The sequence below is a fragment of the Balaenoptera physalus genome, assembly GCF_965194825.1.
Source record: "Balaenoptera physalus genome assembly, chromosome: 3".
In the NCBI taxonomy this organism is placed as follows: Eukaryota; Metazoa; Chordata; class Mammalia; order Artiodactyla; family Balaenopteridae; genus Balaenoptera; species Balaenoptera physalus.
In genome coordinates this window covers 129,963,697-129,990,319 of record NC_138890.1, presented here as the reverse complement: position 1 = coordinate 129,990,319, position 26,623 = coordinate 129,963,697, and the positions used below count along the sequence as shown (strand labels likewise).

The 26,623-nt window shown below is 37.9% G+C and overlaps 1 protein-coding gene across 2 annotated transcripts in view; it reads right to left on the bottom strand.

Annotated features, from left to right (window-relative positions):
* The window catches only part of DEPDC1B (DEP domain containing 1B), a 252,342-nt gene that overhangs the window by 189,714 nt on the left and 36,005 nt on the right, over nucleotides 1-26,623 (bottom strand). For both annotated transcript variants that reach the window (XM_082457291.1, XM_082457292.1), the window contains exons 3-6: nucleotides 13,019-13,154; nucleotides 9,232-9,359; nucleotides 7,245-7,375; nucleotides 4,523-4,570 (exon numbers count right to left, since the gene is read on the bottom strand). In XM_082457291.1, coding sequence (XP_082313417.1) covers nucleotides 4,523-4,570; nucleotides 7,245-7,375; nucleotides 9,232-9,359; nucleotides 13,019-13,154 — 443 coding nt within the window. The remainder of the gene's footprint in view (nucleotides 1-4,522; nucleotides 4,571-7,244; nucleotides 7,376-9,231; nucleotides 9,360-13,018; nucleotides 13,155-26,623) is intronic.

Here is a 26,623-nt window from a genome sequence, read left to right as displayed (position 1 = left end):
AGCAGCTCATGCAGTTCAAAAACAAACAACCCAATCCAAAAATGGGCAGAAGGCCTAAATAGACATTTCTCCAAAGAAGATATACAGATTGTCAACAAACACATGAAAGAATGCTCAACATCATTAATCATTAGAGAAATGCAAATCAAAACTACAATGAGATATCATCTCACACTGGTCAGAATGGCCATCATCAAAAAATCTAGAAACAATAAATGCTGGAGAGGGTGTGGAGAAAAGGGAACCCTCTTGCACTGTTGGTGGGAAGGTAAAATGATACAGCCACTATGGAGAACAGTATGGAGGTTCCTTAAAAAACTAAAAATAGAACTACGATACGACCCAGCAATCCCACTACTGGGCATATACCCTGAGAAAACCATAATTCAAAAAGAGTCATGTACCAAAATGTTCATTGCAGCTCTATTTACAATAGCCAGGACATGGAAGCAACCTAAATGTCCATCATCGGATGAATGGATAAAGAAGATGTGGCACATATATACAATGGAATATTACTCAGCCATAAAAAGAAACGAAATGGAGTTATTTGTAGTGTGGTAGATGGAGTTAGCGTCTGTCATACAGAGTGAAGTAAGTCAGAAAGAGAAAAACAAATACAGTATGCTAACACATATATATGGAATCTAAGGGGAAAAAAAAAGGTCATGAAGGACCTAGTGGCAAGACGGGAATAAAGACACAGACCTACTAAAGAATGGACTTGAGGATATGGGGAGGGGGAAGGGTAAGATGTGACAAAGTGAGAGAGTGGCATGGACATATATACACTACCAAACGTAAAATAGATAGCTAGTGGGAAGCAACCGCATAGCACAGGGAGATCAGCTCTGTGCTTTGTGACCACCTAGAGGGGTGGGATAGGGAGGGTGGGAGGGAGGGAGATGCAAGAGGGAAGAGATATGGGAACATATGTATATGTATAACTGATTCACTTTGTTATAAAGCAGAAACTAACACACCATTGTAAAGCAATTATACTCCAATAAAGATGTTAAAAAAAAAAAGAATGTATACTATTTTTCCTAAAGATATTCTGAAAAGGAGATTTTACATTGTGTCTTAAATTCATTCTGATTACAGAACTCTCCATTTGATCACCAACCATCAAAAGATAGTTTATAAAAAATTTTTTAAAAACATTTTAAAGCTGCTCAAACAAAGACTATGGGAGACTGGATAAAATGACCTCTCAATTCCTATTGAATTCTTTGATCTAAGAGTCTAGGTTTTATTTCCCCAACAATGCTTTTGAGTGATTAGTGGCATTGAATGAATTTTTATTAAACAAAATTATAATAGAAAATAACACCAAAGCAGAAACAAACTGATGTTTCTGCTACAAACAAGTTTAAAAATAAAAAAGATAGTTTATCAAACAGAGTCATATTGCAAAGTAACTCTAAGAAACTGGAACAACCTAGGAACCAAGAAGCCTGGAACAAGTAAGGCAGAGATCCCCTTGTATCAGGGACCAAAGAGGAACAAGAAACTCTTAGCTCTCTACAGAGCTGGCAGCAAACGCCCCCAACAATCGGTACACAGATGGCAAGATTTACATCGCCAAGTGGAGAGAAGAACTGGATCTGCCCATGCCTGAGGGAAATGGTAAGTGGTTCACGAGGAGCTGTTTGGCCAGCCTTGTCTATTTCCATCACAGTGTGGAAGAAAGGGACGCAAATGGACTGGCCAGTTCTGGGCCAGCAGAACACAAGACTAACAACTGTACCGGAACAGATCTCTACTCTCAGGACAGCCGGAGAAGCCAGTAAAAATTGAAACGAAATTCTTCCTACAGAATCACTGTAACTAAAGAGAAAGTATCAAACAAAAAAGAACAGTTAAGTATTGTGGGCCTTCACATTTCAAGGCCATTGGGACATTGTGGAAACAGCTTTTTGTTGGTCTCCTTTAAAATTCTCTTACCTTTTAATGTTCTAAAATTGACTAAAATAATGAAAATTATTAAATATCTATATGTGTGGTACCTCGTTAACCTAGCAGCAAACATAGCCATTTTTACTTGCTTCCTCCTCTATAATATCCCAAGCTTAGTCAGTTGAAATAGTGGGATATGTCTCAGCAAGCAATGCACATTGCCTTGAATTACTCCCTCCCAGGAAAATATGCAGTTCATTCTAAGCAGTTGTACCCCTTTGTGAACACTTCATCATTCTTGATAAAAATATGCAAAAACAAGCCAAAAAAAGGTTTCCCTAAAAATGCCAGTGCATGGCAAGCCCTATGAGAGGAGGCCATAGTTCTAAGATCTTTTGTTTCTCTATCATGTTGAATTTCAGAATATTTTTTAATCTAGTTTTTATAAATGTTATTCCTGAAAGACTTTGGAAAAGAACTGTTTACATCCACTTTTTATTGGATTCTTGCAATCTACGTGCACAAGGAAGAAAAACAGTTAACCTGGTTTTGTATTTATTTAGCATCAGTCCCTCATTCTGTGGCCCACCATGAGGCTGGCCAACAATGAAAGCACCCAGGCCGATGGTCTGCAATAAATGCAGATGGGCCCAAAGGGAAGAGATGAGCAGTAAACCTACAGAAAAAGAGGCACAGGGCCTTCAAAATCTCATATAATCAGCCTATCCTTTCTGTCCCCTATTAGAGGACTGTAATGGGAACCTAGATTCGTTAAGGATAAGAAGGATAAGGAACAGACCTTGACTTTGAGAAGACTCAAAGTAAATTTGGGGAGGCCAATGAGAATCTGGAAAAATTAATAACTTTATAAAACTATTCAAAAGGCTGACCTCGCCCTTCGGCCACCTTTTTTTCTTTGACATGTAAACAAGCACGTTTATGGATGCGCCAACCATCTGTAAAGCACTGCACTTGATACGTGTGAGAGGTGCCCTTGTTCCCAAGAATTTCCACCTAACGTAACATTAATGTGGAGAACATTACTAAGGCGATCCTCACATCTTTCCTCTCCACTGATAATTCCAGTTATTCTAACCTTTCTGGCAGAAGTTTTGTGGCATTATGTATTAATCTTGCTTGAGGGAAAATTATACTCTTCATTACATTCTGATCACCACTGAGAATTCAACATCATAACCACACCTTAATATACACTTTACAACGTATTATAGCCTCAACTTGTTAAACTGGCTTCCTCTGTTCATTTCCAGTTGATCAACTTCCAAAATCCTTGGTTTTCCAAAAATTCATAAATGGGTCATTTAACCCATTTATACCTTCTATTTTGTCATTCCGGCCAAAGATATAATTTAGATTAATTTACTTCAAATGACTGAGCAAGAATAAAAAGCACTCCCCCAAACTAAAAACCAAAGGACTCTACATCTCAGAGGGGTTCCAAAACATGAACCAAAAACCTATGAAAATCTTAATAGTTAAACACAGAGAACTTTGGGCTTCTCAAAAACTAACACTGCTATTTATATTTAGGATGATAGTATATAATCATTTTCTACATATTACCGCTGAGATCACCCACAGTGAGCTGAACAGTTATTTTAGTTTCATTCTATAATCAAACAAAACTAACTTCAGTGAAATTAATAATTCAGAGCCTACTAATTCAAGAATTTATACACGTATCTCTGTACATGCTAGTCTTACCCAAAAGGGAAGAAAGAAACCACCTCTCTGAGGTGATCTTTGAGACTCAAAAGACCCTACAGAACAAATATCACCATTATTAGTCAGCTAAAATAACTAGAATTCTTCTCATTAAAATCACTTGTTTGGGTTAAGCCATTAACCATTAGAATCCCTTCTTTGGGTTAAGCCTTCTGAAAATCCCAGAAAAATAGTAGTGTTAATGAGATACCATAATAACTCATTTCTTCACAGTGCCTATGATATCCAGTGAAGGAGATTTCATATGCTTATGAAAAACTTCAGAGGGACCGCCCTGGTCCAGGCCCCCTCATTTTACAGCCAAATTGCTGAAACGGCCTTTTCTGTTTCTCTGCATGCATGTTCTTCTCCTTCCAAACCATGCTGCATACCAATTAGATTAGTTTTCTAAAACATTTCTCTCCAACATAAACCAACGCCCTATAAAAAACCAATGGGAAACAGGATCTGCTGAGTAAACTGATGAGGTAAATATAAGGCATACTTAGGAATACATGTTTTAGGAATAAAAATTTAGGTTTTAGGAATAAAAACCTATAAACTGTTAACAGGCATTTATCTATTACAATATTGCATTCAATATTACTAATTATTCTTTCCTGTGATGAAGCATTCAGAAGAAGCAGTATGGACCTTATCTGTAGTGTGATTATATCCACAAGAAAATGGAAGCACAAAACCCCTTTAAAAATGCTCTGTAACTCAGCCCTTTCACTAAGTCACAAATTTATCATTAAAAGCCCAGTAATCCCCAAACAATTAACTGCCAGTCTCAAAGGTCTCAAATCAGTGTTCAGGCCATTGAGCAAAAAAATTTTCTAATTTAGGGCACTAATTTCTGTTAATTTCATAAAAATGGCAGGTACTTAGTACTTACAATTTGCCAAACACTTCATAGCTGAGAGTACCCAGTGAGGAAGTTCTTCTGCAGAAAAAGGAAAATAAAAAGATGTTTTATTCAACTGCATATAACTCAAGGGATTATATACACACTTGGTATCATAAGAATGATACTTGCCCAAGTAATATGAAACATACCTGCTAATCACAAACCACCTGCTTATGTATCAGAACATTTAAAAGATAATTTTTCCTTAGCAGCGATGTTACAGCACATGATTATATAAACCATAACTATAAATTTCTCTAAAGACAAGATGCACTTGTATAAGTTTTAGGGAAAAGAAGAAATTTGATAGTTTGTTCCAAAGAAACACACTAACAAGCAAATCAATTATCCTAAGAATTTTAGAAAGAGAAGAAAAAAACATAAAAAGCAAAAGTATGAGTCATCAAATGCATTTATGAAACCAGTTCACCAGATACCTTAAAAAAAAAAAAAAGTTAAACTCTGTATGTCCCATGTCCAATATAAGTATCATTTTACATGTTTCAATTTTCAAAATGTTTTAAGGCAAGGAAGTTCCACTGACATATCAATATAGGTTAGTAGTATTAGGACAGCCTTAAAATAATAATCACTAGCATTGCTACAAAAAAACCCAACTGAGCCATTTGGTACAGGGTCTCTTCCCCTGGCCCTGCCACAGACATCTGATGAGCGGGGCCAGCACTCACGCTTCCACTTCTCACCTTCTCCACAGTCTGTGAAACTGCACAGACACTGGTTGGTTGACTTGTATTAGAGCTAATGAACCTGAGGCTTGTAAAGTGCTCTTCTTTCTGAAGAATGTACTTAATAAAATAAAAGACAACTGATCAGGGCTTCCCTGGTGGTGCAGTAGTTAAGAATCCACCTGCCAGGGGCTTCCCTGGTGGCGCAGTGGTTGGGAATCTGCCTGCCAATGCAGGGGACACGGGTTCGAGCCCTCGTCCGGGAGGATCCCACATGCCGCGGAGCAGCTAAGCCCGTGTGCCACAACTGCTGAGTCTGTGCTCTAGATCCTGCGAGCCACAACTACTGAGCCCACATGCCACAACTACTGAAGCCTGCACACCTAGAGCCCGTGCTCCACAACAAGAGAAGCCATTGCAGTGGGGAGCCCGCACACTGCAACGAAGAGTAGCCCCCGCTTGCTGCAACTGGAGAGGGCCTGCGCACAGCAACAAAGACCCAACGCAGCCAAAAATAAATAAATAAATAAATAAATATTTAAAAAAAAAAAAAAAAAAAGAGAATCCACCTGCCAATGCAGCGGACACTGGTTCAAGCCCTGGTCCAGGAGGATCCCACATGCCGCAGAGCAACTAAGCCCGTGTGTCACAACTACTGAGCCTGCGCTCTAGAGCAACTACTGAGTCCACGTGCCACAACTACTGAAGCCCATGCACCTAGAGCCCATGCTCTGCAACAAGAGAAGCCACCGCAATGAGAAGCCCAAGCACCGCAACGAAGAGTAGCCCTCGCTCACCGCAACTAGAGAAAGCCGGCGCACAGCAACAAAGACCCAACACAGCCAAAAATAAAAAATTAATTAATTAAATAAATTAAAAAAAAAAAAAGACGACTGATCATCCAACTGGTAGCTGAAAATATTCATGTTTGCTGTACTCAGAGAATGCGGAAAGATTTTAGATGTACTTCAAAGGCAACAATACCCCCCCATTCTTTCTATGTAATTTAATTTTATATGTTGATATTAATCTGACAACTCATGAAGTCACAAATCTGTTTATTTCTGTATCCTAACGTTCTTCATTCCTGATAGAGGAGCTTTAAAGGGGAAGTGTTTCAGGTTTCAAAGACACATTCTGCTCATGTCAGGAAACACGGCCTAGAAAAACCTCTTCCTCTCTCACTGCTCAGGCTCCTTCTAGGCCAGGTTTCTTTGCTGCCCAGGAGCCTCCAGCCCTACATTTAATAATAATTTACAAAAGCCCAAAAGTACTATACCATCTTCCCACATCCAAACGTCATTCCAGCTCCAGCTAATTCCTAGGATCAAGTGTTTGAAGTAAAAGAAGAGTCCATCCAATTCTGGTCTATCCCTTATCCAGGGGAAGAAAATTTTTAAATCAGTTTGGGGATTCTGGCTCACTACAGTTACCAGGACCTTATTTTTCCTAATCAAAAACCAGGATAGGCGGCTGCTAAATGTCTTTTTTCCCAATTTGTAAACTGGCTTGGAGGAAAAAGTATAAAAAAATTAAAGTACCTTCAACATCTGGAAAGCTACCTTTATTAAAAAGGAAAAAAAAAAATGCCATAAACCAAGACTATCCCAGAAAATCTGACACAGAGACACCATAATGAAAAGGTCAGTGAGAGCTCCAAAAAAATCAGTCAGACCCCAGGACCCACGTAAAAACTGACTCAAGCTTTCTGTTAGGCATGAAACTTACTCACGTCTCAGGGATTTTCTGGGGATGATAAAGAACCACTTAATGCCCTGTGTGGCTAACACTGAACTAGCATCTGGATGGATCTTGCTGAGGCTTTCACTCCTGGGTATTCATCTTTCTATGATATTTCCTGACTCCAAACAATTAGTGTAAAGGTCTCTGGAAGTGAGCTAAGGCTATACGTAATGAGGGGGTAAACATATGTAAGGTTTAGGGAAGGGTCAAATAGAAGCTGATGGACCTGTACAGCCAACGTACTGGGTCAACTGGGAACAAAATGGCTTTTATGCACTTACTTGACTTGTCATCAAGGATAACAACTCCCTGCTTGCTCACACTATATACATTATGGATGATGAACTTGGAGTTGACAAGTTTAACGTCTAAAACTTCTTCTAAGGAATCCAGGCCAAGGATTTTCTGTAAACTAAAAAAGATAAATAATGATTAAATTAATTAGTTACTTTTTAAAAATCATTATCTGCCCAAGAACTGGCACTGTAAAAGATCAATCTTTAGAATGTGCTGTTTTCATACATTTCACCCAATCTTTGTGGGGCAAAAAGGCTAGACATTGCATATATAAAACAAACTTAAAAGAGATCATTTTGTTATTAACATAGTACTTCACTAATTTAAAAACACAACACACTGAATGTCAAGAAAATGACTTTCTCATCCAGTGATGAGAAACTGCTATGAGTACATCTTTATAAGAATTAAAAAAAAAAAAAACTTGCTATGACATTGTTAACTTTAATCTAGGAGACCAAATTTTCCATTACATGTTTCATTAAGCTTAAGATTTCAGTGTAACTAGAAAGTTTAAAGACTTTTACATCACTAATTATTAGAGAAATACAAATCAAAACTACGAGTTACCACCTCACACTTGTCAGAATGGCTAGCATCAAAAAGTCTGCAAATAATAAATGCTGGAGAGGGTGTGGAGAAAAGGGAACCCTCCTACACTGTTAGTGGGAATATAAATTGGTGCAGCCACTATGGAAAACAGTCTGGAAGTTCCTTAAAAAACTGAAAATAGAGCTACCATATGATCCAGCAATCCTACTCCTGGGCATATACCCGGAAAAGATGAAAACTCTAATTCAAAAAGATATATGCACCCCAAGGTTCACTGCAGCCCTATTTACAATAGCCCAGACATGCAAGCAATCTAAGTGTCCATCGACAGATGAATGGATAAAGATATGGTACATATACACACTGGAATATTACTCAGCCATAAGAAAGAATGAAATATTGCCATCTGCAGCAACATGGATGGACCTACAGATTATCATACTAAGTGAAGTGAGTGAGACAGAGAAAGACAAATATTATATGATATCACTTATATGTGGAATCTAAAAAAATAATACAAATCAACTTATTTACAGAACAGAAACAGACTCACAGACATAGAAACAAATTTATGGTTACCAAAGGGTAAAGGGGAGGGGGAGGGGTAAATTAGGAGTATGGGATTAACAGATACACACCACTATATATAAAATAGATAAACATCAAGGATTTACTGTATAGCACATGGAACTATATTCAATATCTTGTAATAACCTATAATGGAAAAGAATCTGAAGCTGTACACCTGAAACTAACACAATATTGTAAATCAACTATAGTTAAATTTAAAAAAACAAAAATAAAAATAATTAAACAGGGTTTCCCTGGTGGCGCAGTGGTTGAGAGTCTGCCTGCCAATGCAGGGGACACGGGTTTGAGCCCTGGTCTGGGAAGATCCCACATGCCGCGGAGCAACTAAGCCCGTGAGCCACAGCTACTGAGCCTGCGCGTCTGGAGCCTGTGCTCCGCAACAAGAGAGGCCGCGATAGTGAGAGGCCCGCGCACCGCGATGAAGAGTGGCCCCCGCTCGCCGCAACTGGAGAAAGCCCTCTCACAGAAACGAAGACCCAACACAGCCATAAATAAATAAATAAATAAATTTTTAAAAACATATATTTAAAAAAAAAACCAAACAAACAAAATAATTAAACATTAGGTGATTTTGGACCAGTGGCAAAAAAAAAAAAAAAAAAAAAGAACTTTTAAAGTTCTATTCTTAACTAGTATATAAATGACAATAGAAAATTCCCAGAATTCAGTTAAATTGTTTGCTAAGCAGCATAGCTGCAAATAATGCAATCAAATTTGAGAGTTTTATACAGTTTCAGAAAATTAAATATGCAGAGAGCAGTAGAGAAGCAAAACAGAAAAAAAAAAAGAAAAATACTTAACGTTCTCATTAATACCAAATGCACGTACTATGATAATGTCATAGTCTTCCATATCTCTTCTACATTGGCCTCTGTCAGCTGTCTGCGGTGGACGAGACGGCAAGCCGGCACCTCTCCAATAGCAATGCTGTGACGCTTGTACCACATCTCAGAATTCTAATTGGGGTGGGGGAGGAGAGTAAGACAGGAAGAGAGAGAATAAGTATTTCAATAGACAGAGGTATGATTTTATGAGAAATTTCTGTGATTTGGTTATTTTTAACTTGTTTTAAAATAATAATTTGAAATATTAACTTTCTTTGCATGGACTGCAGAGTAATAAAGTATGACTCAAAGATCAGGTCATATCATAAATGAATATTCAAGAATTGCAAAAGAGCTATGGCAATAAGCATGACATTAGCTATTTTTCCCTGTGGGAGTTCCAACTAATCAGTGAAGTAACAGTAAAATAAAATTTCATTAATTCAAATTAATTAATATCGAGGAATATCTATGCAAATTCACACACTGTCCAAATTAAGTGATTGTTAAAAATAACATTAAAGTCTATCACTTTCAAGAATTCTCTGTTTTTTATAAGGAAAGATCAAATAAGTACAATGTTAGATAGCAGGCCCCAGATCTTAGGCATCTGAAGAAGGCAGGGAAAAAAAGAGCTCCACAAGGACAGCTGGAGATGGCTGGGAAGAAAAACTAAAGCCCAGAGAGGTTAAGTAATTTGCTCAAAGTCACACAGCTTTAACGCTTCAACATTCTTAGCACCTCCCTTCTCACATTTAGGCTACTAGACAGAAATCTTAAAACTTCCTTTTGGTAATCACAGAGAGGAACTATGAATTTTTAAAGGCAAAACATATAAGAAATCACCTACAAAGGGTTTTTATAATAGTTTTTTGCAGAAGTGTCATTATAGAAAATATCTTATTAATTGGAAAAAATGAACTGGAAAGTTGTTTTTTGATGTGGTTTTTGGTTTCGTTTTTGGAGAATTACTGAACTACAAAAGAAACTTGAAGCTCACATGGATTTGTGACTTTTTTTTTTTAAAGTATCCAAATTAGGTGTTCTCTTTTAAAGGCAGGAATATCAGTTGTTGCATTTGCCTAGCAAATTCACTTCTAAAAGTTATCTTAAAGAAATATTCAACTATTTATCTGTAAAGATACTGTTCATTGCATTGTTTACACACATACTGAAACATGGTACATATCTAACAGTAAAGAACTGGATAAATAAACCATAATCCTTTATAGACATGATACAGATATTAAAAATGATGTTGAATGTTGAATAACATGAAAAAATGGACACAATACACTGTTCTAAGTGAAGAATATAGGCTACCAAAACAGCACAACACGATCTCATTTTGTTGTTAAAAACATGCGTGGAAAAAATAAAACACAACAAAAACGTTAATATTAATTCTCTCTGGATGATATTATGAGTAATTTTTTTTCTTTTGTCTCTACCTATGAACAATTCTGTTAATAACAGCAATAGCAGTTAACAGTTTCTGAAAACCTGTGTGTCAGGCACCTTCTAAACACTTTATAGATAGGAAGTCACTTGATTCTCATAATGACCTTACCCCAGGGGGGTGTTTTCATCCCACTTTCACCAAAAAGAAAACTGAGACACAGACACAGTGAATAAAACAGAGAAACAAGATCGCACAGCTAGTAAATGAAGGAGCCAAGATTCAAATCCAGCAGTCTGTCTCCAGAGCTCACACTTGTACTCTCCACATTACACTGCCCCTCAGCAAACACAACAAATCATTTTATTTGCCTCACTTCATTTTATTTTATAAAATGGCTAGGCAAGAGAGAGGGTAGGACAGAACAAAAACAAAAACGAACAAGCAAAGTGGAGGCAGAGATACAAAGAGGCAAAGTAAGATAGAAGAAATGAATACAAGCTCAGGTCCTTTAAGAAAGATGGACTGTTTCTCTATTGACTACTAACCTCATCAACCTAAAACCTGCATAAGGCCCAACTGGGGAAACAGATCCTGCTCTGCCATTCTTCCTCTGGACAGTCCTCTTCCTCCGGACAGCCCAAGCTTTAGAGGAACTGTAGCAAGTAAGGAGCTCAAACCTCCACCACTTGATTTAGGGGGAAGTACAAGAAAAGGCAAGAGCAACATTATCAGAAATATACACACAGACGACCAGTGACATGACAAGCTGTGGGGGAAATGCTTGATGAATCTGAGACACTGGTATACCACCACTTCAGGGCTGATGAAAAATTAGAAACTGAAAACAGAAGAGAGAAGAGAGACGACACTGTCTTCTTCATTGGTGCATGAAAGTGTGCTAATGAGCAGCTGGTCTTCCTAAAGGTTCACAGAACCAAAAAGAACAAAAAAGGGAAGTTATTATATCGATGACATAAATACACATTAGTTTAATATGGGATTTTACCTCTTTTGTATAAACAATACTAGATGACATTATAATGAAAAAATGGCTGTTGAATAACCACTCTACTGATGGGGTCATATTAGGTGTTTAAACACAAATGCTAAAAAAAATGAACCTGATTTCATGGAGCTGATATTTTAACTTTCTTAAGTACAGGAACTATCAGCTAGACCTTAATTAAGTTATCCTCATTAGTAATGAATTAAATAGTCCTCAAATACCCTTTGTGCTCACTCTTTCAGAGTAGTTCCACTTTGTTTTCTAATAATCTATCATCGTATTGAATACTTCACTAGACTATGAGCCCTTTTGGAGGAAAAACCGTATTACATACAACTGCATCTGTAGAACCTGGCAGGATGCATGGCACACAGTAGACAATCAACAAATCTTTGTTGAATGAACGTTAATGACTTTCAAACATGACCTCTCATCTAAGTTCCAGAGCTTTTATCTCCACCTGCCTGTTAGATACTTCCATTTAATACAACCCACCTTTCTCATCAAACATATTTAAAACTACATTCATCACTGTCCCTGACAAATCTGCAAGTTCATACGGAGTCCCCATTTCTGTCACTGGTGCCACTCTTTTTCTTAAATTATTTTTGATAAAGCTTAAGCTGCTTAATTATTCTCTCCAAACTGAGATACAATATAACCTCTTTTAAAAAATTTTTTTTTCTTTTCAATCACATCGCCTAAAAATGTTTACAACATATCTTTGCAAACGTATGAACTGGACATCCAGTCCTATAAGACTAGATTAACTTAAAACATTGGTGTTAGTACAATTCTTAAAAACTGCCGTATAAAATTTTTGTCTGCATTTTATTTTTTAGCATTATGGCAATCTTAATAGTTTTCTACTGAGGATATTTCAAGGAAAAAGTACACCCCAAAAAAGGTAGTTTATTCTACAATGTGCTTAGGTTTCCCAAAACTAGCAGAACCTACCTTTGTTCATATTGTGTCAGGACTCACTCCACAATCTTCCATGCCCCAAACTTCACACTTTCAACTGGTAATAATTATAACAAAGTTCAGGAAGAGAAGAGAAGGAGGGAGAAGAGAAAAATTATAGAATAGAAAGGAAAAGGAAATTATAAGGGAGTTTTAAGAGAAAACTGCTCAGTCTAAACATATGAAAACAGCTACCGTATATTCAGTCATAGTGTCAATAGGCAAGAGTGAAAAAATGCAAAAGCCAATCTTCCTGTGTTACTAGTCTCTCAGCTATTAACGGATAAGATATTGTTTTAAAGTGCTTTCAGACCACTGTTTCCAAGGGACCGACAGAAAAACTGGACTAAGCCTGATGGTTCACAGACTATTTCTTATCTTTCCCTCTGCTAGTCCTCCAGCTTCTATAATGGCACTTACCATCACAACTGGCCTCACTGGGATATTCTCTTGTGAGGTGCCTGGTGGGGGATCATTCCATTCTGGAAATTTAATAACATCCTTTTGATATGGGGGCCTCTTTGGATATGGTCTCACGGGTGAGGAAGGAGGAAATCTAAAAATCAAAAAGAAAATATTATTGCAGTCAGTGGGAAACACAGATATTTTAACAACAGTCCCCACTTCTTTTATCCTTGAGAGTTTATATAACTCCAAACTTCAGGTAATGAATTCATACTTAAATCATTACATACGGCTAATAGTACCCAACAATGTATGATTTTTTAAAAGCATTCATTCGGCCACAGCTGATGAGCCTCTTGCAGGGCACGCAGACCCCCCACCTTTTCCTCGTCTTCTTGGCCAGGTTGGCTCCGCCAGCTCCCCCCAAGGGGGACGAGGAGGAGGAGGAATGATTCTGCAGGCAGCCTGCCAGATTGGCAATTTGAAGCACACTGTCTGTACGGCTGCTGAGTTCGCTGTGGGGGAGTGAAGGGCTGTCATAAAGATGACTCCTGGAGCCGTGTGGCTGACAGGCTCTTGGTGCTCTGGCCGGGTGTCAGGCCTGAGCCTCTGAGGTGGAAGAGCCGAGCTCAGGACACTGGTCCACCAGAGACCTCCCAGATCCACATAATATCAAACGGCAAAAATCTCCCGGAGATCTCCATCTCAATGCCAAGACCCAACTCCACTCAACGACCAGCAAGCTACAGTGCTGGACACCCTATGCCAAACAACTAGCAAGACAGGAACACAACCCCACCCATGAGCAGAGAGGCTGCCTAAAATCATAATAAGTTCACAGACACCCCAAAACACACCACTGGACGTGGTCCTGCCCACCAGAAAGACAAGATCCAGCCTCGTCCACCAAAACACAGGCACCAGTCTCCTCCACCAGGAAGCCTACACAACCCACTGAACCAACCTTACCCAATGGGAGCAGACACCAAAAACAACGGGAACTAAGAACCTGCAGCCTGCAAAAAGGAGACCCCAAACACAGTAAGTTAAGCAAAATGAGAAGACAGAGAAATACACAGATGCTCCAGATTAAGGAGCAAGGTAAAAACCCACCTGACCAAACAAATGAAGAGGAAATAGGCAGTCTACCTGAAAAAGAATTCAGAGTAATGATAGTAAAGATGGTCCAAAATCTTGGAAATAGAATGGAGAAAATACAAGAAACGTTTAACAAGGAACTAGAAGAACTAAAGAGCAAAAAAACAATGATGAACAACACAATAAATGAAATTAAAAATTCTCTAGAAAGAATCAATAGCAGAATAACGGAGGCAGAGGAACGGATAAGTGACCTGGAAGATAAAATAGTGGAAATAATTACCGCAGAGCAGAATAAAGAAAAAAGAATGAAAAGAATTAAGGACAATCTCAGAGACTTCTGGGACAACATTAAACGCACCAACATTCGAATTATAGGGGTCCCAGAAGAAGAAGAGGAAAAAAAAGTGACTGAGAAAATACTTGAAGAGATTATAGTTGAAAACTTCCTTAACATGGGAAAGGAAATAGTCAAATCAAGTCCAGGAAGCACAGACAGTCCCATACAGGATAAATCCAAGGAGAAACAAGCCAAGACACATATTAATAAAACTATCAAAAATTAAATACAAAAAAATATTAAAAGCATCAAGGGAAAAGCAACAAATAACATACAAGGGAATCCACATAAGGCTAACAGCGGATCTTTCAGCAGAAACTCTGCAAGCCAGAAGGGAGTAGCAGGACATAATTAAAGTAATGAAAGGGAAAAACCTACAACCAAGATTACTCTACCCAGCAAGGATCTCATTCAGATTCGATGGAGAAATTAAAACCTTTACAAACAATCAGAAGCTAAGAGAATTCAGCAACACCAAACCAGCTTTACAACAAATGCTAAAGGAACTTCTCTAGGCAGGAAACACAAGAGAAGGAAAAGACCTACAATAACAAACCCAAAACAATTAAGAAAATGGTAATAGGAACATACATATTGATAATTACCTTAATTGTAAATGGATTAAATGCTCCAACCAAAAGACACTGTCTGGCTGAATGGATACAAAAAAAAGACCCGTAAATATGCTGTCTACAACAGACCCACTTCAGACCTAGGGACACATACAGACTGAAAGTGAGGGGATGGAAAAAGATATTCCATGCAAATGCAAATCACAAGAAAGCTGGAGTAGCAATTCTCATATCAGACAAAACAGACTTTAAAATAAAGACTAGTACAAGAGACAAAGAAGGATACTACATAATGATCAAGGGATCAATCCAACAAAAAAGAGATAAAATTGTAAATATTTATGCACCCGACATAGGAGCACGTCAATACATAAGGCAAATGCTAACAGCCATAAAAGGGGAAATCGACAATAACACAATAGGAAGAAGGGACTTTAACACCCCACTTTCACCAATGGACAGATCATCCAAAATGAAAATAAATAAGGAAACACAAGCTTTAAATGATACATTCAACAGATGGACTTAACCTATATTTATTGGACATTCCATCCAAAAACAGCAGATTACACTTTTTTCTCAAGTGCTCATGGAATATTCTCCAGGATAGATCATATCTTGAGTCACAAAAAAGCCTTGGTAAATTTAGGAAAATTGAAATCGTATCAAGTAACTTTTCTGACCACAATGCTATGAGACTAGATATCAATTACAGGAAAAATTCTGTAAAAAATACAAACACATGGAGGCTAAACCGTACGCTACTTAATAACCAAGAGATCACTGAAGAAATCAAAGAGGAAATCAAAAACTACCTAGAAACAAATGACAATAAAAACATGACGACCCAAAACCTATGGGATGCAGCAAAAGCAGTTCTAAGAGGGAAGCTGACAGCAATACAATCTTACCTCAAGAAAAAAGAAACATCTCAAACAAACAACCTAACCTTACACCTAAAGCAATTAGAGAAAGAAGAACAAAAAAACCCCAAAGTTAGCAGAAGGAGAGAAAGCATAAAGATCAGATCAGAAATAAATGAAAAAGAAATGAAGGAAACGATAACAAAGATCAATAAAACTAAAAGCTGGTTCTTTGAGCACATAAAAAAAATTGATAAACCATTAGCCAGACTCATCAAGAAAAAAAGGGAGAAGACTCAAATCAATAGAATTAGAAATAAAAAAGGAGAAGTAACAACTGACACTGCAGAAATACAAAGGACCATGAGCGATTACCACAAGCCAAAAAGTTATTATATGCCAATAAAATGCAAAACCTGGAAGAAACGGAAAAATTCTTAGAAAAGCACAACCTTCCGAGACTGAACCAGGAAGAAATATAAAATATATACAGACCAATCACAAGCACTAAAATTGAAACTGTGATTAAAAATCTTCCAACAAACAAAAGCCCAGGACCACATCGACAGATGAATGGATAAAGAAGATGTGGCACATATATACAATGGAATATTACTCAGCCATAAAAAGAAATGAAATGGAGGTATTTGTAATGAGGTGGATGGAGTTAGAGTCTGTCATACAGAGTGAAGTAAGTCAGAAAGAGAAAAACAAATACAGTATGCTAACACATATATACGGAATCTAAGGGGAAAAAGAAAAAAAAAAAGGCCATGAAGAACCTAGTGGCAAGAAGTGAATAAAGACACAGACCTACTAGAGAATGGACTTGAGGATATGGGGAGGGGGTGGGGTGAGATGTGACAGGGTAAGAGAGTGTCATGGACATATATACACTACCAAATGTAAAATAGATAACTAGTGGGAAGCAGCCGCATAGCACAGGGAGATCAGCTCGGTGCTTTGTGACCACCTAGAGGGATGGGATGGGGAGGGTGGGAGGGAGGGAGATGCAAGAGGGAAGAGAAATGGGAACATATTGTATATGTATAACTGATTCACTCTGTTATAAAGCAGAAGCTAACACACCATTGTAAGGCAATTATACTTCAATAAAGATGTTAAAAAAAAAAAAAAAATTTAGAGAAGAGCTAACACCTATCCTTCTCAAAGTCTTCCAAAATATAGCAGAAGGAGGAACACTCCCAAACTCATTCTGCGAGGCCACCATCACCCTGATACCAGAACCAGACAAAGATGTCACAAAAAAAGAAAACTACAGGCTAATATCACTGATGAACATAGATGCAAAAATCCTCAACAAAATACTGGCCAACAGAATCAAACAGCACATTAAAAGGTTCATACACCATGATCAAGTGGGGTTTATCCCAGGAATGCAAGGATTCTTCAATATACGCAAATCAATCAATGTGATAAACCACACTAACAAATTGAAGGAGAAAAACCATATAATCATCTCAATAGATGCAGAAAAAGCTTTCGACAAAGCCAACACCCAGTTATGATAAAAACCCTCCAGAAAGTAGGCATAGAGGGAAGTTACTTCAATATAATAAAGGCCATATATGACAGACCCACAGCCAACATCGTTCTCAATAGTGAAAAACTGAAACCATTTCCACTAAGATCAGGAACAAGACAAGATTGCCCACTCTCACCACTATTATTCAACATAGTTTTGGAAGTGTTAGCCACAGCAGTCAGAGAAGAAAAAGAAATAAAAGGAATCCAAATTGGAAAAGAAGAAGTAAAGCTGTCACTGTTTGCAGATGACATGATACTATACATAGCGAATCCTAAAGACACTACCAGAAAACTACTAGAGCTAATCAATGAATCTGGTAAAGTAGCAGGATACAAAATTAATGCACAGAAATCTCTTGCATTCCTATATACTAATGATGAAAAATCTGAAAGTGAAATTAAGAAAACACTCCCGTTTACCACTGCAACAAAAAGAATAAAACACTTAGGAATAAACCTACCTAAGGAGACAAAAGATCTGTCTGAAGAAAACTATAAGACACTGATGAAAGAAATTAAAGAGGATACAAACAGATGGAGAGATGTACCATGTTCTTGGATTGGAAGAATCAACATTGTGAAAATGAATATACTATCCAAAGCAATCTATAGATTCAATGCAATCCCTATCGAATTACCAATGGTATTTTTCACAGAACTAGAACAAAAAATTTCACAATTTGTATGGAAACACAAAAGACCCCGAATAGCCAAAGCAAGCTTGAGAAAGAAACACAGAGCTGGAGGAATCAGGCTCCCGGACTTCAGGCTATACTACAAAGCTACAGTAATCAAGACAGTATGGTACTGGCACAAAAACAGAAATATAGATCAATGGAACAGGATAGAAAGCCCAGAGATAAACCCACACACATATGGTCACCTTCTCTTTGATAAAGGAGGCAAGAATATACAGTGGAGAAAAGAGAGCCTCTTCAATAAGTGGTGCTGGGAAAACTGGACAGCTACATGTAAAAGAATGAAATTAGAACACTCCCTAACACCATACACAAAAATAAACTCAAAATCGATTAAAAACCTATATGTAAGGCCAGACACTATCAAACTCTTAGAGGAAAACATAGGCAGAACACTCTATGACATAAATCACAGCAAGATCCTTTTTGACCCATCTCCTAGAGAAATGGAAATAAAAATAAAAATAAACAAATGGGACCTAATGAAACTTCAAAGCTTTTGCACAGCAAAGGAAACCATAAACAAGACGAAAAGACAACCCTCAGAATGGGGAAAAATATTTGCAAATGAAGCAACTGACAAAGGATTAATCTCCAAAATTTACAAGCAGCTCATGCAGCTCAATATCAAAAAAACATAAAACCCAATCCAAAAATGGGCAGAAGACCGAAATAGACATTTCTCCAAAGAAGATATACAGATTGCCAACAAACACATGAAAGGATGCTCAACATCACTAATCATTAGAGAAATGCAAATCAAAACTACAATGAGGTATCACCTCACACCGGTCAAAATGGCCATCATGAAAAAATCTACAAACAATAAATGCTGGAGAGGGTGTGGAGAAAGGGGAACCCTCTTGCACTGTTGGTGGGAATGTAAATTGATGCAGCCAGTATGGAGAACAGTATGGAGGTTTCTCAGAAAACTAAAAATAGAACTAGCATACAACCCAGCAATCCCACTAATGCACATATACCCTGAGAAAACCATAATTCAAAAAGAGTCATGTACCACAATGTTCACTGCAGCTCTATTTACAATAGCCATGACATGGAAGCAACCTAAGTGTCCATCGACAGATGAATGGATAAAGAAGATGTGGCACATATATACAATGGAATGTTACTCAGCCATAAAAAGAAACGAAATTGAGTTATTTATAGTGAGGTGGATGGACCTAGAGACTGTCATGCAGAGTGAAGTAAGTCAGAAAGAGAAAAACAAATACCATATGCTAACACATATATATGGAATTAAAAAAAAAAAAAAAGGGTTCTGAAGTACCTAAGGGCAGGACAGGAATAAAGACACAGATGTAGAGTATGGACTTGAGGACATGGGAAGGGGGAAGGGTAAGCTGGGACAAAGTGAGAGAGTGGCATGGACATATATACACTACCAAATGTAAAAAATAGATAGCTAGTGGGAAGCAGCCGCATAGCACAGGGAGATCAGCTCGGTGCTTTGTGTCCACCTAGAGGGGTGGGATAGGGAGGGTGGGAGGGAGATGAAAGAGGGAGGAAATATGGGGATATATGTATATGTATAGCTGATTCACTTTGTTATATAGCAGAAACTAACACACAATTTTAAAGCAATTATATTCCAATAAAGACGTTAAAGAAGTAAAAAAATTTTTTTTTAATTTTTTAAATAAAAACATCTGTTCATTATGCCCATTAAATAACATTTATGAAGAAAAACAGGAATCAAACATGTGATGTAGTTTTAAATAAATAAATAAATAAACCTTGGTCTGTCACTTGATTTTCATGATTAAACATGCTCTTAATGGGATACAAGGGTAAGCCATTTCTTTCACCCAGCTCAAAATCCTTACTGCTTCATAACTCCTGCTGAAACTTTTAGGTGGTAAGTATGCAAATAGAAATTATTGACAGATAAATCTTCAGTAATACTTGTTGAGGAAACTAACATTAGCACAAAAATCATTTGGCCTAAAATTCATTTTCATAACTATTTCTAATAAAGATTAATCCTCCTCTCCTTGAATATCCAACACCTCACAATGAGACTGAAGCTTCAGTCTAAAAATCCATCTCGGAGGAGATATAAAGCTTCCCAATATCCTTATTCTGCCCTTTTATACTCCTTTCTGTTTTTTATTCCCCCTGGGAATCAACATCATCATTCCTTGGATGAATACATAGAAGTCTAAAGAACAATAGAGGTAATTAAATACATATTTTTCTCAGAGCATCTTTTTCCGTTAGCTTGCTAGCGAAGGATATATTGCATTGCACTGAAAAAGCAATGCAAGAACTCTAGTTCTTAAAGTTGACATAGGGACTTCCCTGGTGGTCCAGTGGTTAAGAATCCGCCTTCCAATGCAGGGGATGCGAGATCAATGCCTGGTCGGGGAACTAAGATCCCACATGCTGCGGGGCAACTAAGCCCACACACCACAACTACTGAGGCACACAAGCCACAACTAGAGAGCCTGCATGCTGCAACTACAGAACCCTCACACCACAACTAGAGAGCCCACACACTGCAACTACTGAGCCCGCGCACCACAACTAGAGACATGCCCACACACCACAACTGAGAGCCCACGCGCCGCAATGAAAGATCCCACATGCCACAACAAAGATCCTGAGTGCTGCAAATAAGACCCAATGCAGCCAAAAATAAAATAAAATAAATTAAAAAGTAGACATAGAAGTTAGTAGGTAATGACTTTTTATCTTCATTTTTTCTTTATTTAAGCCGAAATAAAGGCTTAAAATCTTGTCCATGATATCCACAAAAAAATAATCCAAATAAACTATAAAGATCTTATTCATAAGGCAACTGCAGAAATAAAGAATTTTAAAATGTCTACTGTTTACAAGGAAAGTTTGTATTGAGGTGAATCAGAAGAATCATAAATAATAAGAGAACTATGGAGAAACATTTCAAAAACAGTCACAATAGACTTCAGAAAGGATGACTAACAGAGAGAAGTTGAGCTTCATCTTCTCTGAAAAGAACATCCAATAACTGCACTTTACTTGAAAAGTCAGTTTTGAGTCAGTAAGAAAAAAAAAGAGGTCTTGAAATCATTAAATCAAATTAAGGATAAATAAACTGAAAGACAGCTTAAATTTCTGGTACTCAAGTTACCAACGCAGGTATTTCCAAATGATTCCAGTGAAAGTTATCCTACTTTGTAAGTAAAGGCTGGCTTACCAAAGTCCAATCCTATTTCTTAGAAGCCAACAATCACAGCAAAAGTCCTATTTCCAGCCAAAGTATAGCATGTGTATGCACACACATGCACACACATACACACTCACTCGCATACACACATACACTCTCACATTCACATATACAATATTGCATATAATTTCAGGAATTCACAGACCACCCACCTCTCAATCCTTTAAAAATTAAACATAATCCCTACCCCCACCCCATCACTAATACCCACTGCTTACTTCTTTTCCCCATTCCTTCAACTATAGTGTGAAAAGTATGGACCTGAGTTCCAACCTTGGCTCTCTCACAAACTGTTTGTCCTTTGGAAAGCGAAAGCGTCTCTAAATCATAGCTTTTTTACTTGTTAAATGAAGGGATTAAATTGGATGATCCATAAATTTCCTCCTAGGTTCAAAATATGTTTCCTGTATTCCCATGCCCAGAAACAAGTAATATCTTCCAAAGACCAAAGCAGAATTTCTTATGTGGAGAGCTGTGATTGATGAGATACTAGGGAGTCACTTTCTTCCTCTGCCCCGATGAGATGAGGTCTGTGCTGTATGTAACATCTGCAGCTGTCAGTACTGATGCGGTATCTTCACAGCCAACTGGCAACCTGACCTGAGATGAAATGCAGAAGAGCTCCCTCTAGAGGACCACCTGTATTTTGTGCATTGACAGTGTTCAATTTCTAACGTTTTAATCATGTCATCTCTATTCCAAATGTCACATTTTTCACTTAGGGGAATTAAGGCCCAAAAGAGGAACACAACTTATTAAAAGCCCAGCAGCTACCTGGCCAAGAGAGCAAATCTTGCACAAAAGATTTGCAAGCCCTTTAATAAGAAAATTATAAAGTTTTATTAAAAGGCATCAAAGAACTAAATTGATAGAGATATCATGTTAGTGAATAAGAAGATTCAATATCATAAAATGTCAATTTTCATCATGAAGATATATAGTTACAACGAAATTCCAGTCAACATATAAAGTTTTCCATGACACAAGATAAACTGATTCTAAAATTTATACGGAAATGCAAGGGACCAAATATAATCAAGACATTCTTAAAGAAGAAAAGCAAAGTGAGGTGACTTACTGCACCAGCTATTAAGCTAACTAAGATAATACGGTAGGGTGATACTGGTGGCATGGACCATGATTCCTCAACTCAGAATTATTGACATTTGCGCTGTATAATTCTTTGTCGTGGGAGGCAGTTCTGCACACTGTGCAGATCCACTAGATGCTAGCAGCATGTTCTCCCAAGCGTGACAACCAAAAATGTCTCCAAATATTGTCCCCTGCAGAATGGCCCCCAGTTGTAAACCATGAGTAAAAACAGGCAATCTAAAACAAATACATACATGTTTAGAAACCTGATTTATGACAGAACAGACATTACAGATCAATGAAAAAGTACAGACTGTTCAATAAAGTAGTCTGATCCGATTGGTTATCCATTTGGGAACAGTGATATTGCATCCCTGTGGCAGACTGCACTTCCAAAGATGTTTTGCAACATTACCTCCCACCTACACGTGCTTCTGCAATGTGATCTTGCCACTACCCCAACAAGAGGTAGAGTGTATCTGAGTTAGGGTGAGCCCTCTCTAACTGATTTGATAAATAGAAGATGGCAGAAGTGACAGTGTGGCAGTTCTGGGCACTAGCCTTTAACTAGCCTGAAACTTTCTTCCTGCCTCTTGGAACTCTTGCTCTTGTATCATTCATTCTTGCAAAGCTCCCTCTTGGAAACCAGTCATCACGTAAGAAGTGCGACTACCCTGAGCCCAGCATGCTGTGAGATGCCTAAGCAACAGGAAGAGGCCCTAGAAGATGAGACCCTGCATGGAAAGAAATTGAGGTCAAGGAGCACCAAAGTTCCAGACTTGTGGATGAAGAAGTTATCATGGAGGTGGATTCCGCAGCCTCAGCTGATGTCCAGCTAAGTCCTTCCAAATTCCCAACCCACAAAATTAGGTAAAAATTACAATGATTGTTTTAAGCCACTAGGTTTGGGCATAGCTTTGTTACACAACAATAGATAACCAGAACAGAAGTGTGTGGCATCAGGGCCAGGGAGTGAGTGGAGGTCTGAAGGAGCTCAGAGAGACTTGTTAGTGGAGGCTGGAAGAACAGCGAGGAAGTTGTTATTGGAAGATGGAGAAAGACCCATGTTACGTAGCGGCATAAAGTTCAGTTAAAACTGGCACCTTCGGTAACAAGGAAAATACAAAAGATGGATCTAAGGAGTCTTCCAGGATGAATGTTCAAAGTGCCGACTTGTTTCTTTTAGCCTTGATAACAAGATATAGACAAAGAGAGAGAAACTGAAGAAGGAACTTTTTAGTTTTTAAGCAGAATTTAGAGGCAATATAAAGGAGTCGTGACGTGAATGATTTGAAAACAAAGCTATTTCTCATCCCTAATCTCTCCCAGCAAGAGGTTCTCAGGGTAAAAATGGTCTTATAACAAATATCAAATTCAAGATGTTTCCAGTAAACTACTGTCTCAGGGCAGTCACAAGTGTGTGGCTATAAAACTTTTGCTATAACTTCAGGAAAATTTAAGGTGGTACCTTATAAAGCAGTACTTTAAGAATCTTAATAGTGTTGTACCACAGCAGACTTATAACAGCCCAAGGCAGGGGAGAGTCTATCTCCAAGAGATTTATGAGTGTGACTTTTGTCTAATGGATTAAAGCACAATGAAATTCATAGAAAAGCCACAGCATTTTAAAGATAATAGTACTAACAGAATCACCAGCCACTTGGACTAAAAAAGAAACAATTGAAAATTAAAAGAACAGTCAAGAATCTCAAGCTTCTATAAGCAGGAAGCATCTGAGAAAGATTTCCACTGCAGTCATGGGCCAGAATGACTCAGAAATTATAGCTAAGAGTACAAGGGTGTAGGCAGGAACCACATAGAATCACTCCCAGGAAGCAGAACTGTGACCTAATCAAGGAATGGCAGACATATGTTCAACTGCATTTTTTTTTAATTTACTTTTTTTTTTTTTAGGCATCAAATGGCTTCCTCCTAATTTATTAAATTTATTTATTTATTCATTTTTGGCTGTGTTGGGTCTTCATTGCTGCATGCGGGCTCTCTCTAGTTGCAGCGAGTGGGGTCTACTCTTCATTGCAGTGCACAGGCTTCTCATTGCTGTGGCTTCTCTTTGTTGCGGAGCACAGGCTCTAGTTGTGTGGGCTTCGGTAGCTGTGGGGCGTGGGCTCAGTAGTTGTGGCTCGCGGGCTCTAGAGCGCAGGCTCAGTAGTTGTGGCGCACAGGCTTAGTTGCTCCACAGCACGTGGGATTTTCCCGGACCAGGGCTCGAACCCGTGTCCCCTGCATTGGCAGGAGGATTCTTAACCACTGCGCCACCAGGGAAGTCCCTCAACTGCATTTTAGAAGTGCAATGTATGGGCTACTGATTCCTGTATGTGATGCCATAACAGGATGAATTTTGGGAGTCTTGAGGAAGGGGGTGAATATAGTTTGCAAACGAATGTTGTTGTGGTCAGATTGTATTTTTCAAGGATGGCCACGACATTATCTCCCATTCTTTATGCCTCTTCCACAATGTGACTTTAACACTCCTCATCAACAGGAGGAGATTATTTCTCTACTCCTTTGAACGTGAGTGAGCGCCGTGATTCTTTTGAATAAATAGAATAAGCAGAAGTGACGCTTTGCCAACTCCAGGCATAGATCTTAGCTGCCTGGCAGTTTCCTCTTCTTGCCTATTGTAAATACTTGCTCTTGGGATGCTCATTCTTGGAACATACCTCTTAGAAGCCAACAACCCCTTGCCATTATAGTTGCTATAAGAACAGCAACTACCCTAAGCCCATCATGCTGCAAGAAGCACAAGCCATGGGAGATGCCCTAGAGGATAAAAGCTCATGTAGAAAGAGAAAGGCGCCAGGAAGCACAAAGACACCACTGTTGTGAGCAGAGAAAGAAGCCGTCTTGGAAGCGAATTTTCTAGCCCAACTAATGCTTTGTGGGTAAGGGGCAAACTGCCAGCTGAGCTTTTTCTACATCCTTGACACAAAAACCATGAGCTAAATAAAATGGTTGCTTTCAGCCATTAAAGTTTGGGGTAAATTGTTTTTCAGCAGTAGAAAACCAGAACAATCCCAAAATCACACTATGAGTAAGAATCATGGGCAAAACCATAAAATTCAGGGCACAATATAAGAAAATATCTCTCTGACCTTGGGCAATAAAGGAATTTTTTTAAGCAAGACATAAAAACCACACAGTATAAAAAAAAAAGCCTGATACATTCACTTATATCACAATTAAAAACTTTTCTGTTCATCAAGACACCATAAGGTGAAAAAAAAGTGAGATTTTGTAATCTATATAATTGACAAAGGATTAATATCCAGAATATTTTTTTAAACTGCTAAGGATTTATAAGAAAAAAAAACCCTGTAGAGAAGACAAAGACATGAAGCAGGCACTTCCAGGTGTGGAATCAGGAATGATGAATAAACATATAAAAAGATACTTAATCTCGGGGTGGGGGAGGATAAATTAGGAGTATGGGATTAACAGATACACACGACCATGTACAAAATAAACAACAGGGATTTACTGTATAGGACAGGGAACTACATTCAATATCTTGAAATAACCTATAACGGAAAAGAATCAAAAAATAAAGAATATATGAAACCAAGTCATTTTGTTGTACACCTGATACTAACACAATATTGCAAATCAACTATACTTCAATTAAAAAAAAAGATACTTAATCTCATTAGCAATCAAGGAAATTCAAAATAACATCACAATGAAAGATCATTTCACAGATCGGCAAAAGGTAGAGTCAGCCAATATCAAATATTTTCTACTACTGAAATAAAAATTTGCATATTCACTATGGAAAACAGCTGGCATGACCTAGTAAAGTTGAACATGCACATATGAACATACCCATATCCTGTATACTAATTCCATTCCTCGGTAACTCTGGGTAACCTAAAGAAACACACATGTGCAAAGGATACATGTTCATAAATGTTGATGGCAGCATTGTTTATAATAGCAAAAAACTCAAAGCAACCCAAATCTCTACTGACAGGAGAAGAGACAGATTACAGAGATTATATCAATATAATAGAACATAATATAGCTGAGGAAATTCCACGAATATAATTAAACACACCAACATGGATGAAATCTCAAAAATCATGAGCAACAAAAGAATAAGTCAGAGAACATACACTCTTTGATATCTTTAATATAAAGTTCAAACCAAAGAAAAATGTTTCAA